At 47.2% G+C, this 16,466-nt stretch overlaps 1 protein-coding gene across 1 annotated transcript; it reads right to left on the bottom strand.

Annotated features, from left to right (window-relative positions):
- Positions 1–2,914: 2,914 nt before the first annotated feature.
- LOC119948778 (vomeronasal type-2 receptor 26-like) lies at positions 2,915–7,843 on the bottom strand. Its single transcript, XM_038770273.1, is given in 5 exon segments — positions 2,915–3,032; positions 3,034–3,260; positions 3,677–3,971; positions 5,220–5,656; positions 7,817–7,843. Coding segments are annotated over 5 exon segments (1,104 nt in total).
- Between the last annotated feature and the right edge of the window lie 8,623 nt (positions 7,844–16,466).

The raw sequence follows: 16,466 nt of genomic DNA, 5'->3' as shown, positions 1-16,466 counted from the left end.
ATGACTTGCCCAAAGTCACACAGCTGACAAGTGGCAAGCCAGGATTTGAACTCATGACCACTGACTCCAAAGCCCGTGCCCTTTCCACTGAGCCATGCTGCTTACTTTCTTGAAGGAGAGACAGGTAATAACATAAAAAATAAATTTTGATATATAAAGCATGGATATGTCAAAAGTGCTGTAAGACAAATATTAAATGTACAAAGGGCACAGATCCAATTGCATAGATGGCAGAAGGAAGAGTGTGCTGGGGAAAAGAGAGCTTAATCATGGAAGGCTTCTAGGAGGAGATGTGACTTCATTAAGGCTTTAAATGTAGGGAGAGTGGTGTTCTGGTTTATATGGAATGGGAACAAGTTCCAGGCTAGAGGGAGGGCGTGTGGGTGGGGATAGTCTGCGAGATTGATGAGGCCGAGGTACAGTGCATAAACTGATGCTACAGCAGTGGACTGTACAGGTTGGACTGGAGAAGGACATAAGTCAGATCAGATAGGAAGGGGCGAGCCGATTGAGGGCTTTAAAGGCAAAAGGGAAGAAATCTCATGATTTCATTTCATCCATTTCTACAGCCCTACCGCCTTGGAGTACAAGATGACAATCTGGGATCTCATCCAATGACACCTTCTCAATCAACCAATCAAACAGTGGCATTTACTGAGCGCTTACTATGCGCAGTGCACTGTACCAAACACTGGACAGGATACAATATAACAGAGTTGAAAGACCCATTCCCTGTCCACAAGGAGCTTCCAGGCCATAGGGGGAGACAGACATTAAAATCAGTTACGGATATGGATGCTGTGGGATGGGAATGTGTCTGTTATATTGCCTGTTATCAGGCAAAAACTCCTCACCTTCGGCTTCAAGGCTCTCCATCACCTCGCCCCCTCCTACCTCGCCTCCCTTCTCTTCTTCTACAGCCCAGCCCGCACCCTCCTCTCCTCTGCCACTAATTTCCTCACTGTGCCTCGTTCTCACCTGTCCCGCCGTCGACCCCCGGCCCACGTCATCCCCCTGGCCTGGATTGCCCTCCCTCCGCATATCCACCAAGCTAGCTCTCTTCCTCCCTTCAAAGCCCTACTGAGAGCTCACCTCCTCCAGGAGGCTTTCCCAGACTGAGCCCCTCCTTCCTCTCCCCCTCCTCCACTCTCCACCCCCCGCTTTACCTCCTTCCCCTCCCCACAGCACCTGTATATATGTATATATGTTTGTACGCATTTATTACTCTATTTATTTATTTTATTTGTACATATTTATTCTATTTATTTTATTTTGTTAATATGTTCTGTCTTGTTGTCTGTCTCCCCCTTCTAGACTGTGAGCCCGCTTTTGGGTAGGGACCCTCTCTATATGTTGCCAACTTGTACTTCCCAAGCGCTTAGTACAGTGCTCTGCACACAGTAAGCGCTCAATAAATATGATTAAATGAATGAATTAATGAATTAATTAATGTTATATTATACTCTTCCAAAGGTTTAGTATAGGGCTCTGTACGCAGTAAGTACTCAGTAAATACAATTGACTGACTGACTGACAGAAGGGCTGAGGGACTGAGGGTGGAGTGGACATAAGCATGAATTGGCCTCTTTGAAATTGTCCATCAGTTTCCTGGCCAGGAAGGCCACCATGAGGCTGACCGGGGCCAGGAGCCCCATGACCTCAGGACACACTAGAAGGTGATGGCAGAGCCCTCGTTTCACTGGACGACAATGATCCCGGCCTCAGGTGCCACGTCCATATAGGGAATGAGGGGGAGGTTCCCAGCCCAACTTTACAGATGCCCACTTGGACGAGGGAGCAGACACAGACAGTGGAGGAAGGTGCCCTGAGCCCCAGGCATGGCCTCATTCTGCCCCCCAGGCCCGGTGTCCCTGAAGGCCAGGACCATACTGATGGTCTTAGCCAATATGGCAGAAACGGCCACAGAGAGGACCAATTAAAAGGCCGTTTGTCAGAAGATACAGATCGTATCCTCCTCCTCCTTCTCCTTCGTTTTCTCCTCCTTCTCCTGCTACCCCACCTTCTTTACCTGAGAAAAGCTCCCATCCCACGTTATCCTCACCTCACTGATGATGAAATCTTGGCCAGTTGGGGCCAGGGTCATGAACTCTTCCACTTTGACATAGGCTTTGCTGCTGTTCTGTAAAATCTGATAGTTCAGGATGTCAAACCTACTGGTCACCCAGCTATGGTCATCAAAATGGACATGCTCACCGACACCAGAGTGGATCCCAGCTTTCTTCAGGGACGAGTGGAGCTGGAAAGAGAGGGAGACATCAGCGACTGAAGTCACGGAAGAAGCAGCGTGGCCTAATGGATGGAGGGAGGGGAGAATTACCTGTCATGGATGAGAGACCTGACCTGGTCCATCTCCCGATGTCTCCATGTCCTTCGCAGCACAGGTCTCTTGGGGTAGGACGTGAGCTATGGTGTACACAGCGCTGCACACATTGTAACTCTGAAGAGATAGGTTTATGTCCCAGAAGTCCAAGGGTATATTCTCCAATGTACTGTTTTCGTCTCAGGGCAGCAGATCTAAGTGGATCTGGACAATCAAAGGCCCACAGCCAGGTAGACCATAGAAACACATTCTGTGGATTTTCCAAGGGTTCAGGGTCCGTTCGAAATCTACTAGACTATGATCCCGCTGTTGGGTAGGGGCTGTCTCTATATGTTGCAAACTTGTACTTCCCAAGTGCTTAGAACAGTGCTCTCCACACAGTAAGCGCTCAATAAATACGATTGAATGAATGAATGAATGAAATCTGGAATCTCCTTCCTATGGACTGAAAATGACAAGGAGCCTTGGAAACAGGTGTTATCTCTGAAAGGGGCATTGTTTATCAAATCCCATCGTATATGGTGACCCAGACTTTCCTGAGAATAGGGCTTTTGTCCATGCAATATACAATTGTCAGTAAAGAGAATGTATCTCCATAGGCAGCAACCACATTTGCCGACGATGTATCAATTTGTCTGTGGTCACACTCAGTCTGGAGTGTACTTTCAGTAAAGAATTCGTCAACTCTTTTAATGTAAGCCACACCGATGCCATTCTTGGCCATCTCCCCTGTTAGGACTGTAGCAAACATCTCTCCTCGAATGTTACTGGTAACCAGGAGGCCGATCCAGACCCAATTAAAATGTTTAATGTGACGGAACATCACTGAGGGCTGATCTGAGAAACAAACAGAAATCGGATAGAGAGATGAGAACCGGGCCTTATCTCTGAGAGAGGGGCAGTCAGGGCCATGGGGGATCTATGGAAGAGACAGAGCCAAGGAAGAGGGTATTCTGGAATGGGCATGCAGACAGACAGACATCATTATCCCGTGTTCCCAAATCAATTGATCAATCCATGGTATTTACTGTGTGCTAACTAGGTGTAGAGCCCTGCACAGCACTCTTGGAGGAGTACAACAGAGCTGGACACAGGCTTGTGCTAACAAAGGGCTTACAGTCTTCAGGGAGACTGTCTATACCATTCTGGGCAAAAACACCAGTCCATTTCATTGACTTTGACTCCTTGAGGGAACTTTCTGGCCTCAGAATGTACATGTGATAGTGCTCAGTGCAGTGGCTGGCACATGGTAAGTGCTTAACAAATAAAATGAAACAACAACAATGAGAATAACACACTAATGCTTGTCTGCCCCTTGTCGTCAGGATTCCTCACTTGGGGGAGCTTATAGAGTCCCAGAAGCCAAGAGCCGGTCATAGACACTATTGATGACATCCCTTCTATGCCAGTCAGCAGTTTGTCCTGATGCTCTGACTCATAGCTGTAGTTGAAAACCACCCCGTATCTCCCCGAGAGCAGAGTCATGAAGCTCTCGGCCACCATCGGCCCCAGGAAGTGTATGTTAAGGTGGAAGCCCAGAAAAATATTGGGTAACAGGGTGGGGTCCTTGTTGATCTTCTCCACAGCAAACACCAGGGCCACGAGATGCTGGTAGTGTTTGGCGAAGTATCTGTAAATGGGAAGGATGAGAGATAGCATTAAAATGTCGGGGTGTAGTGGAAAGAGTTCAGGCCTCATAGTTGGAGGACCTCTGGGACTCAGTTATCTCATATGTGAAATGGGGATGGAGACTGTGAGCCCCATGTGGGACAGTGACTATGTCCAACCAGATAGGCTCATATCTACCCGGAGCTTCGTACAGTGCCTGGCACCTGGAAGAGCTTAACAAATACCATTGGAAAAAATAAAGGGTGTTGAACTGTTGAGTGGCAGTGAGACAGGGATGGGAAGGAGAAAGTCCCCTGGCACTACAGGCGAAGTGGGAAGTTAGTTCAAACCTTCCCCATATCTCTCTCAGGGAAAGCCACAAGGAGACTCCTAGTTGGATGAGTCAATCACTCAGAGCACTTTCTGTGTGCAGCGCACTGTACTAAGCACTTGAGAGAGGGCAATATATACCAATCCAGATGGAAGTGGTTGTGGGTGTGGTCTCATGGCTGCCTGATGCAAAAAGTGAAGTTGGGTGGAAATATAGTCAGGGAAAGCAGCAGGAGGAATATCAACAGATCACATAACAGCAATAGATACTGACTTAGGGATCAACCAATCAGTGATAATCATTGAGCACTCACTGTGTGCAGAACATTGTACTAAGTGCCCAGAAAAGAACAATACAATTGAGTTGGTAGACGTGTTCCCTGCACACAACTAGGTTACAGTCTAGAGGAGTGGAGAAAGCAAAGGAGAGAATTCATAGTTCTGAAATCTCCTTTTGACTCCACCAAATTCTCTGGACTCGTTGAGTCCTCTGGACTATGAGGTCCTTGCAGGAACAGAATGCTTTCCCAAACTCTGATATATTGTATTCTTCCATCACTTACACGTAGTAATCAATCAATCAATCAGTGGTATTTATTGAGGACTTACTGTTTGCAGAGCACTAAACTAAGCGGTTAGTATTAAATGCTTAGGGCAGGGAAAGTGTCCACTACTTTAATTACATCGTAGTCTTCCGAGTGCTCATTTCAGTGCTCTGCTACACATTAAGGCCTTAATAAACACCACTGACTGGTGGAAGTTCCCTGAACAGCTGTATCCGGAGTCTGCTCCCTGGTCCTTGCCCATAGACGTCAATGCTATCCGTGTCCCAGCACTCGTGCCGGCTGCCCGTCCTTTCTCCCCCATCCAATGGTGCCACCTCCCCCTCCTATCCTTGCTGTCCTACATCCTGGGAAACATAAACACTTCCTCTGTGGACTCGGAAAAGAAAAATGACCGTTCCATGAAGTTCTCGAAGGAACGAAAGTGACTCATAATCACATCCAGAGAGAAGAGTCCTCCGATCACCACTTCTCCATGCTGATAGTAGCCACTGGAATGATTTCTCTCTAAGGTGCAGGGACAGTTGACTATCCTGCACTGGACACCCTTGTCGTCAGGATTCCTCACTTGGGGGAGCTTATAAAGTCCCAGAAGCCAAGAGCTAGTCATGGACAGTGTTGATGACATTCCTCCTGTGACAGTCAGCAGTTTGTCCTGCTGCTCTGCCTTATATCTGTAGTTGGGAACCATCCTGTATCTCCCCGAGATCAGAGCCAAGGAGCTCTTGGACACCATCGGCCCCAGGAAGTGGATGTTGAAGAGGTGGAAGCCCAGAGAAATATTGGGTAACAGGCTGGGATCCTTGTTGATCTCCTCCACAACAAATACCAAGGCCAGTGGAAGAATGGGGTGGTCCACAGAAGACTAGGCCTCCTGGCCACAGCCCTAAAACACAAAGAAAAAACTACTCACTGGAGGGACAGGCTGATCCAGAGGCTGACAGGTTGAGATGAGAGAGCTGTTCAGCGTTTCAGGCTCCCCTGAGGATTCATTCCACACAGTGGTGCAGCACCTGGATGGAGGCGGTCCTCACTCCAGGACAGCAGTGGGGCCGGACGACGGGGGAGATTTATAGGGGTGCTTTTTCCTGATGCAAGAGTTACTGGTTCCACCTGATGGTCTCCGTTTTTGGAGGCATAAGTGCCCTAAGAGTCCTCTTCCTCATCTCTTTCCTGGCCCCGCCTTGTTCCCAGAGAGGGTTTGATCACAATCACTGAGAAATAACGGCCTTGTTTGCTGCACCTGCATACACATGACAACTGGACAAACAAGTGTTGGAAACGTGTCTCCCAACTCTGTTACAATGTACTCTCCCGAACATTTGCTACAGTGCTCTGCACAGAGTAAACTTTCAATAAATACCATTCATTGACTAATTCCTCTAGACCGTAAACTCCTTGTGGGGAGGGAATGTGTCTACCAACTCTGTTGTATAGTTCTCACCCAAATGCTTAGTACTGTGCTCAGCACACAAGAAGCAATCAATTAATATCGCTGGTTGATAATGTGTAGGGAACATGTCTATCAACTATGTTGTACTGGATTCTCCCAGGTGCTTAGTGCCATAAGGTTCGATAAATACTACGGATTGATTGTGGGCATGTAACGGACCTACTAACTCTGTTATATTGTACTCTCCCCAGTGCTTAATACAGTGCTCTGCACACAGTAAGCACTCAATAAACTCCATGGATTCATTGTGGGCAGGGAACGTGTTTACCTAGTCTATTGTATTGGACTCTCCCACATGCTTAGTATAGTAATCTCCACATATTTAGCTCTCTATAAATACCATTGATTCAATGATGTGTAAAGAATCCAGAAGGAGCCTAGGACACTGGGATCTCAGAGGAACCAGGTCTCTGAAAGGAGCCAGGCACTTCTTCAAACACATAACAACAAAATGTCCTCAGGCTGCGTGTCCCTTTGCCAACAAACTCTTGTGCTCTCTGGAGAATCTCCAGTGTCGGGGACAGATAAGGGTGGCCTAGTGGAGAGAGCATGAGCCTGTTCGTCAGAGAACCTACTACAAATAATTAACTTGTAACTCCCTCAACATTTAGAACGATGTTTGACACAAGGTAAATGCTTATCAAATAACATTAAAAAGGGTGACTTAAGGAAGGCTCTGAGCAGATTTGTGTGGGAAGAGAGTTCGAGGCAGGAGAAACAGGAACCAGGAGCTTTGAGAAGGAGGTGCAGATAAAGGGTGAGCTTCAGAGGAATGAAGAGTTCAAGTTCTAGACTTTTTAATTTTTAGATTGCATATCTCACCTGTGTACCCAGTGTTAGCATAGTTTTCTTCACGGGATGCACTTTATAAATACTACTACTACTGGAAGCAGCGTGGCCTAGCGGTGAGAGCACGGGCTTGGGAGTCAGATGATGTGGGTTCTAATTCTGCCCCACCTCTTGTCCGCTGTGTGACCATGTTTAAGTCACTTCACTTCTCTGTACCTCAGTTACCTGATTTGTAAAATGGAGAATAAGACTATGAGCCCTATGTGGGACAGAGACTTTGTCCAACCCAAATATCCTGTATCTACCCCAGTGCTTAGAACAGTGCTTGGCACATAGAAAGCACTTAACAAGCATTGTTATTACTACAACTACTGCTCTGCAACGACTACTACTACTACTACTATTACTAATACCACTACTATTCAATCATATTTATTGAGCACATACTGTGTGCAGAGCACTGTACTAAGTTCTTGGGAGAGTACAAGGCAATAAACAGGTACATTCCCTCCCACAACGAGCTTACAGTCTAGAGAATGAGTTTACAATCTAGAGGATGAGTTTATACTACTATTAGTACTATTATTCTACTACTACCACTACTCTGACAATTCTACTTTTTGACTCAGTCATTCAAACAGGGAACTCCCAGTCTGCCATTCCTAATATCCCATTTTAGATCTTGTGTAGGATTTATTAACTGAAGGACAATTGTTGCAGTCTTTGTCCCACCAACACACTGGAGACCGTAATGTCCATGGTGCCAGGAAGCATATCTGGTTTGGCTGTGCAATTTTTGGAAAACCTGGACAAGTACCTTGGTATTATTATCTTTGAATCTTTCAGAAGAGGTCTCAAATGACCTCATCATTGTCATTACCACCCACTACCTGGTACCTCCACACCCCCATGTACTTCTTCCTCAGGTGCCTATCTGTCCTCAACCTCTGCTTCATCTCTGTCCCTGTCCCCAAATCCATCTTTAATGCCCTGAGCAATGGTCAATCCATCTCTTGCCTGGGCTGCATTTCGCAAGTGTTTTCCTTCATGATAATTGGTCCTGCAGACCTGGCCTTCCTCATGGCGATGTCCTATGACCACTACATGGTCACCTGCTGCCCCCTGCTCTATGACATCATCATGGACCGGTGGCCTGTAAGAAGATGGTGGCCGCATCCTGACTTATCAGTGGACTCTCCACCCTGATGCATATGGCTGTCACTTTCTACTAATACTTCTGTAGTCCTCGTGTCATCCACCAGCTCTTCTGTGATCTCCGTCAGTTGCTCAAACTCTTGTCCCCGGGAGAGACCCAGGCAGAGGTCTGTGTTCTGGCAGTGAGTGTCACTTTGGTTCCGAGATGCTTCGTATCCCTCCTTGTGTCTTATGTCCACATCTTCTGGGACCTGCTGAGGATGCTCACTGAGGGCAGGGCCCAAGTCTTCTCCACCTGCCTGCTCCACTCCACCATCTTGACTTTATTTGTAGCAAATGGTACCTTGCTCATCTCAAGACTGTTTCTGATTCCCCCTCGACCCTGGATCGACTAGTGTTCATGTGCTACACCATGGTGCCCCCCACCCTAAACCTTCTCATCTATAGCCTGAGGAATTGAGACATGAAGACCACCCTGAGGGGAATGATAGTGGGGAAATGCCTCTAAAATGGCGGTAGAACCTTCTTTTCCATGCGGTCATGGGCCCTTCTAAAATGGCCGTAGAACCTTCTTCTCCTTGCGGTCATGGGCCCTTCTAGCCCAGGGAATGCTGGGTCCCACCCCCTGGGATCGGTCACATGGGAGTCACTGGCGACGATTGGTTTCTCCCATAGAGAAAGATGGACGGCAAGGTTACTGAGTCTTCAGGTTCAATGACAACCATGCCCAAATTGATTAGGACACTGGCCTCTGCTAGGTGCCCACCTGCCTGCTTTGTCACCTTCTGTCTTATTCCCACAGTGCTCAGCACACAGTAAGAAGTCAATTAATACAATTAAGTGATTGATTAACTCACTGAGTGAGTGATGGACAATGAAACAAGATAGGGAAGCTAGGCTAGGATGGGAAATGGTAGAGGTATGTGAGGAGGGGTGGAAATAGGCTAAGGTAGAAATAAACAGCTAACAAGCATACTAAGGGGTTGTTATGAGAGTGAGAGCAAATGCAGTAGAGAAAATAGGACAAAGGTCTCGCATAGCTCCACCATCAATAAGTGACTTTAACATGACACATAAATCAAGGACTGTAGCCTATAGCACCATGCTCAAGAGGTGTCCTCATCTGGACATGTAGCATGGCACAACATACAAACCACAAAAGGGAAGACTTGTCCATAGCTCCACCCTCAAGAGGTGACTTCGACTCGAAACGGAATGTGGCTTAACATACAAACTACAAGAAGGATGGTCAATCAATCAATCAATCAATCAATCGTATTTATTGAGCGTTTACTGTGTGCAGAGCACTGTACTAAGCGCTTGGGAAGTACAAGTTGGCAACATATAGAGACAGTCCCTACCCAACAGTGGGCTCACAGTCTAGAAGGAGGAGACAGTGAACAAAACCAAACATATTAACAAAATAAAATAAATAGAATAGATATGTACAAGTAAAATGAATAAATAGAGTAATAAATATGTACAAACATATATACATATATACAGGTGCTGTGGGGAAGGGAAGGAGGTAAGGCGGGGGGATGGAGAGGGAGGGGGAGAGGAAGGAGGGGGCTCAGTCTGGGAAGGCCTCCTGGAGGAGGTGAGCTCTCAGTAGGGCCTTGAAGGGAGGAAGAGAGCTAGCTTGGTGGATGGGCAGAGGGAGGGCATTCCAATCAATCAATCAATCGTATTTATTGAGCTCTTACTGTGTGCAGAGCACTGTACTAAGCGCTTGGGAAGTACAAGTTGGCAACATATAGAGACAGTCCCTACCCAACAGTGGTCTCACAGTCCAAGAGGGGGAGACAGAGAACAGAACCAAACATACTAACAAAATAAAATAAATAGAATAGATATGTACAAGTAAAATAAATAAATAAATAGAGTAATAAATATGTACAAACATATACACATATATACAGGTGCTGTGGGGAAGGGAAGGAGGTAAGATCGGGGGGATGGAGAGGGGGACGAGGGGGAGAGGAAGGAAGGGGCTCAGTCTGGGAAGGCCTCCTGGAAGAGGTGAGCACTCAGTAGGGCCTTGAAGGGAGGAAGAGAGCTAGCTTGGTGGATGTGTGGAGGGAGGGCATTCCAGGCCAGGGGGATGACGTGGGCCAGGGGTCGATGGCGGGACAGGCGAGAACGAGGCACGGTGAGGAGATTAGTGGCAGAGGAGTGGAGGGTGCGGGCTGGGCTGTAGAAGGAGAGAAGGGAGGTGAAGTAGGAGGGGGCGAGGTGATGGAGAGCCTTGAAGCCGAGGGTGAGGAGTTTCTGCCTGATGTGCAGATTGATTGGTCATTGCCTAAAGCACAGCATGGCTTAGTGGATAAACACAGGGCTTAGGACTCAGGAGGACCTGAGTTCTCATCCCAGCTCCACTTCATTCTGCTGTGTGACCTTGGGCAAGTCATTTAACTCCTCTGTGCATCAGTTCCCTCATCTGTAAAATAGGGATTAAGACTGTGAGCCCCATGTGGGACAGGGACTGTGTCCAATTAGATTAGCTTGTATGTAACCCCAACATTTAGTATAGTGCCTGACACCTAGTAAGCATTTAACAAACGCCATAAAAGAGAGAGGGAGGGAGGGAGAGAGAGAGAGAGAGAGAGAGAGAGAGAGAGAGTCAAGCATGCATTAAAGGCATAGGCTTGCCTCCTGACAGAGCTAGGCATTGGAATGGAGTTGGAATCCCCTTTCAACTTGCAGGACTCGGAATTGACATGGGTAGATCTCTCCAGGGCTGTCTCACAGGGTTCAGTTAGAAAGAGATAATGGAGGGGAGACTACTAGGCTCATTCTAGTCCAAGGATTTAGAGATCAGGGAAGGGAGCCAGATATGTCCTAAAGTAGCGTGTCAGAGGGAATAAATGTTAAATGATCCACTCAGCTACACACATCTTAATCACCCCGTGAGACAGGGAAGAAAGGAGGAAGGCCACTGAAAAAGGCTGCCTCAGTCTTGCTTTCCCCAAGAGTGGCTGCAGGCAAGATCCCTTTTCATTGCCTGGAATGTCAGAGATGGGTAAGTAGGATCGAGCCATCTGTCCATCGATTGGATTCCAGGGTTCAGAGTTACTCTGCTCAGAGGGAATTTCTGACTTTAACTGAAACTCAGAACATTTCTCTATCACTCGTCCATCTCCCTCTTCCTCAGTCCTTTAGAGCAAACTGCATCACCTTCCATCTGAAGTTTCTAAACTCTAAATCAGTCATTCAATCGATAGCATTTATTGAGTGCTTACTGAGCAGTGTACTAAGTACATGGGAGAGTACAACAGAATTAGCAGACACGTTCCCACAAGGTACTTGTAATTTATTGTTTTTACATGTTATTGTCTTGTAGTCTATTGTATTCTCCCAAACACTTAGCACAGTGTTCTGCACCCACTAAGCACTTAGTACCTGTGTTTTTAAAGGTATTTGTTAATTGATTAGAGTGGCTTCAGTCAAACCCTGCTGTCAATCTGGGGGAAAGAACTTGACCCCGGGAATTGAGAGACCCTGGACTAGTAATGATAATAATAATGACTGTGGCATTTGGTAAGGGCTTACTATATGCCAGACACTGTACTAAGCGCTGGGATAGATGCGAGCTAATCATATTGGACACAGTACCTATCCCATATGGCACTCACAGAGAAGCAACATGGGAGCTTCTACTTCAGGGTGACCATACTTAGCCCCGACATCCATGTGGGCCGGGCCCAAGGACAGCTCAAGAACCATCGAACCAGACCCATGGCCGAGCCCTCCCTGCCTGGCAAGCTTCGGGCCTTCCTGCTGCAGCATCCCAGCCTGGAGCTGGACCCCGCCTGAGGAAAGGTGAAGTGCTGCCTGAGTAGCCAAGAGCTGCCGTGCTGCTGGCCTGAGCTCCAGGCCTACACCAATGGCCCCAAGTACCTCCACCTGGCCAGCATCCCCCAGTCCTTCCACTACTTCCACTTCCAGCCACACATCGTGCACAGCACCAAGAACCCGTAGGTGCCTACGCCCCTCCGGGGGGAGCAGAGGGCAGGGCAGGGGACCGCAGGGAAGAGGCCTGCCTGGCCAGGGACCAGACAGAACGTGGAGTAACCCCAAGGATGCACCCGGAGCCACTTAATTGTCTCTGTTGCAGAATTGGACTTTCCAAGGGCTTATTACAGTGAGCTCACCTCCTCCAGAAGGCCTTCCTAGACTGAACCTCCCCTTTTCCTCTGCTCCTCCTTCCCTCAATCAATCAATCAATCAATTGCATTTATTGAGCGCTTACTGTGTGCAGAGCACTGTACTAAGCGCTTGGGAATTACAAGTCGACAACACATAGAGACAGTCCCTACCCAACAGCGGGCTCACAGTCTAGAAGGGGAAGACAGAGAACAAAACCAAACATACTAACAAAATAAAATAAATAGAATAGAATAGATATGTACGAGTAAGATAAATAAATAGAGTAATAAATATGTACAAACATATATACATATATACAGGTGCTGTGGGGAAGGGAAGGAGGTAAGGCGGGGGGATAGAGAGGGAGGGGGAGAGGAAGGAAGGGGCTCAGTCTGGGAAGGCCTCCTGGAGGAGGTGAGCTCTCAGTAGTGCCTTGAAGGGAGGAAGAGAGCTAGCTTGGTGGATGGGCAGAGGGAGGGCATTCCAGGCCCGGGGGATGACGTGGGCCGGGGGTCGATGGTGGGAAAGGAGAGAACGAGACACGGTGAAGAGATTAGTGGCAGAGGAGCGGAGGGTGCGGGATGGGCTGTAGAAGGAGAGAAGGGAGGTGAGGTAGGAGGGGGCGAGGTGATGGAGAGCCTTGAAGCCGAGGGTGAGGAGTTTCTGCCTGATGCGCAGATTGATTGGTAGCCACTGGAGATTTTTGAGGAGGGGAGTAACACGCCCAGAGCGTTTCTGGACAAAGACAATCCGAGCAGCAGCATGAATTATGGATTGAAGTGGGGAGAGACACGAGGATGGGAGATCAGATAGAAGGCTGATGCAGTAGTCCAGACGGGACAGGATGAGACCTTGAATGAGCAGGGTAGCTGTTTGGATGGAGGGGAAAGGGCGGATCTTGGCTATGTTAAGGAGCTGAGACCGGTGGGTTTTGGTGATGGCTTGGATATGAGGGGTGAACGAGAGAGTGGAGTCGAGGATGACAGCAAGGTTGCGGGCTTGTGAGACGGGAAGGATGGTAGTACCGTCAACAGAGATGGGAAAGTCGGGGAGAGGGCAGGGTTTGGGAGGGAAGACATGGAGTTCAGTCTTGGACATGTTGAGTTTTAGGTTGCGGGCAGACATCCAGATGGAGATGTCCTGAAGGCAGGAGGAGATGCGAGCCTGGAGAGAGGGGGAAAGAGCAGGGGCAGAGATGTAGATCTGGGTGTCATCAGCGTAGAGATGATAGTTGAAGCCGTGGGAGCGAATGAGGTCACCAAGGGAGTGAGTGTAGGTTCGAGAGAAGTGATACAAGGCATAAAAACTTAATAATTGTAAATTGCAAAGTGTGCTCGTGTGCTCCCTCCTCCTACATCTCTCTCCTTTTCTCTCTCTCTCTCTCTCTCTCTCTCTCTCTCTCTCTCTCTCTCTCTCTCTCTCTCTCTCTCTCTCTCTCTCTCTCTCTCTCTCTCTCTCTCTCTCTCCCTCCTTCCCAGGATGCTCCTCAGGAGTAAGTCTTCTCTTATTCTAGCTCCCATTTCAAGACAATGAATGCTACCTGGCTTTCTTTTGGGATCATGATTCTGTCCCAGATCATCTTCCCTCCCCATCGCCCCGTCTCCCTCCCTCTTCCCTACCCCCTTCCCCTCTCCAAATCACTTGTGCATATTTGTACATATTTATTATTCTATTTGCTTTATTAATGATGTGTATATTTTGTATATTTCTATGATTCTATTTATCTATTTTGATGCTATTGATGCCTGTCTGCTTGTTTCGTTTTGCTGTCTGTCTCCCCCTTCTAGACAATGAGCCTGTTGTGCACAAGGATTGTCTCTATTTGTTGCTGAATTGTACTTTCCAAGTGCACACAGTAAGTGCTCAATAAATACGACTGATTGAATGAATGAATGAATGAATGATGTAGTGGATAGAGCATGGGCCTGGGAGTCATAAGGTCATGGGTTCTAATTCCGGCTCTGTCATTTATATGCTGCGTGACCTTGGGCAAGTCACTTCACTTCTCTGTGCCTCAGTTGCCTCATCTGTAAAATGGGGATTGAGACTGTGAGACCACGTGGGACAGAGACTGTGTCCAACCTGATTTGCTTGTATCCCCCCCAGATAAAACAGTGCTTGGCACACAATAAGCACTTAACAAGTACAATTATTATTATTATTATTATTACTGTTATTATTGTATTTTCATTACTGTATTACTGTTAATAAGAATAATAATTATTATTACTAAGAATAATAATCCCCATTTTACAGATGAAGTAACTGAGGATCAGAGAAGTGAAATGACTTGCCCGAGTTTATACAGCAAATAAATGGTGGCTCCAGAATTAGAACCCAGGTCCTCTAACTTCCGGCCCCAAACTCTTTTCACTAAGCCATGCTGCTTCTAGTTCTCCCTCCACCTTAGACTCTGAGCCGCATGTGGGATGGGGGCTTTATCCTCCCTGATTGATTTGATTCTACTCCAGGGCTTAGAACTTAGTAAGCACATAACAAATACCAATGAAATGAATAAATAAATGCATAAATATCACCGATTGATTGATGGGTCCACTAGACTCTGGACCTTAACAGAATCATTTTCTTCATTACCTTTCATTTCAAACTCATTGGTTTAGGCCGGTGTCTGACACATTAAACGTTTAACAAATACAATTTAAAAAACGGTTTGAGAGAAGTGATACAAGGCATAAAAACTTAATAATTGTAAATTGCAAAGTGTGCTCGTGTGCTCCCTCCTCCTACGTCTCTCTCCTTTTCTCTCTTTCTCTCTCTCTCTCTCTCTCTCTCTCTCTCTCTCTCTCTCTCTCTCTCTCTCCCTCCCTCCTTCCCAGGATGCTCCTCAGGAGGAAGTCTTCTCTTATTCTAGCTCCCGTTTCAAGACAATGAATGTTACCTGGCTTTCTTTTGGGATCATGATTCTGTCCCAGATCATCATCAGTGTCTTGGTAAATGTATTTCTCCTCTTATTTTATGTCCACATGGTCTCTGCCACTCACAAACTGAGCCCGTCTGCTTTAGTCCTTCCCCAGCTGGCCTTAGCCAACACCATCATCCTCCTCACCTTTGATCTCATGGAGACCCTGTTGCTTGGGGCCTGATAAACTTTCTGGATGATGTCGGATGCAAAATCCTCATGTAGCTGTACCAGGTGACCCGGGGCCTCACTATCTGCAGGACCTCCCTCCCGAGCATGTTCCAGGCTGTCATCATCAGCCTCGAGACCCCCAGGAGGGCCTGGATCAAAGCCAGGTTACTCAGGGGCATCATCCACTCCTGCCTCCTGTCCTGAGTCCTCAGTATACTGAGGGAGTTCCATACGCTGATGAACACAACATTCCCTCAGAACGGCAGTAGTGTTCACATTATATTGGACCTCAAATATTGCACTAAAGTTAGTGACAAAGAGGCCATCACTCTTTCTTCACCGTGGTGTTCTCCTTCCACAGCTTCATCTTTGTGGTTCTCATGAGCCAGTGGCTACATGGTGTTCATCTTGCACAGACACCACCGGTAGGTCCAACACCTCCACGTGCCTGGACGGTCCCCTGGTGTGATGCCCGAGGTGAGGGCAGCCAAGAGGGTCGTGGTTCTGGTCACTCTCCATATCCTCCTCTAAGGGCAGCAGACAATCATGCTCAGTGTTATAATGAACACAAAGGAGAATTATCCTCTTCTGGTGAACAGCCACACGACATTGGGATTCACCTTCTCAGCAGTGAATTTCTTTCATTCATTCAATCATATTTATTGAGTGCTTACTGCGTGCAGAGCACTGTAATAAGCGCTTGGGAAGTACAAGTTGGCAACGTATAGAGACGGTCCCTACCTAAAAACGGGCTCTCAGTCTGGAAGGGGGAGACAGACAACAAAACAAAACATGTGGACAGGTATCAAGTCGTCAGAATAAATAGAATTAAAGCTAAATGCACATCATTAACAAAATAAATAGAATAGTAAATATGTACAAGTAAAATAAATAGAGTAATAAATCTGTACAAAAATATATACAGGTGCTGTGGGGAGGGGAAGGAGGTATGGAGGGGGGATGGGGAGGAGGAGAGGAAAAAGAGGG

Source organism: Tachyglossus aculeatus, chromosome X3 (genome assembly GCF_015852505.1).
Source record: "Tachyglossus aculeatus isolate mTacAcu1 chromosome X3, mTacAcu1.pri, whole genome shotgun sequence".
Lineage (NCBI taxonomy): Eukaryota > Metazoa > Chordata > Mammalia > Monotremata > Tachyglossidae > Tachyglossus > Tachyglossus aculeatus.
The sequence above is the reverse complement of the archived record's forward strand: the minus strand, read 5'-3'. Positions and strand labels throughout refer to the sequence as shown.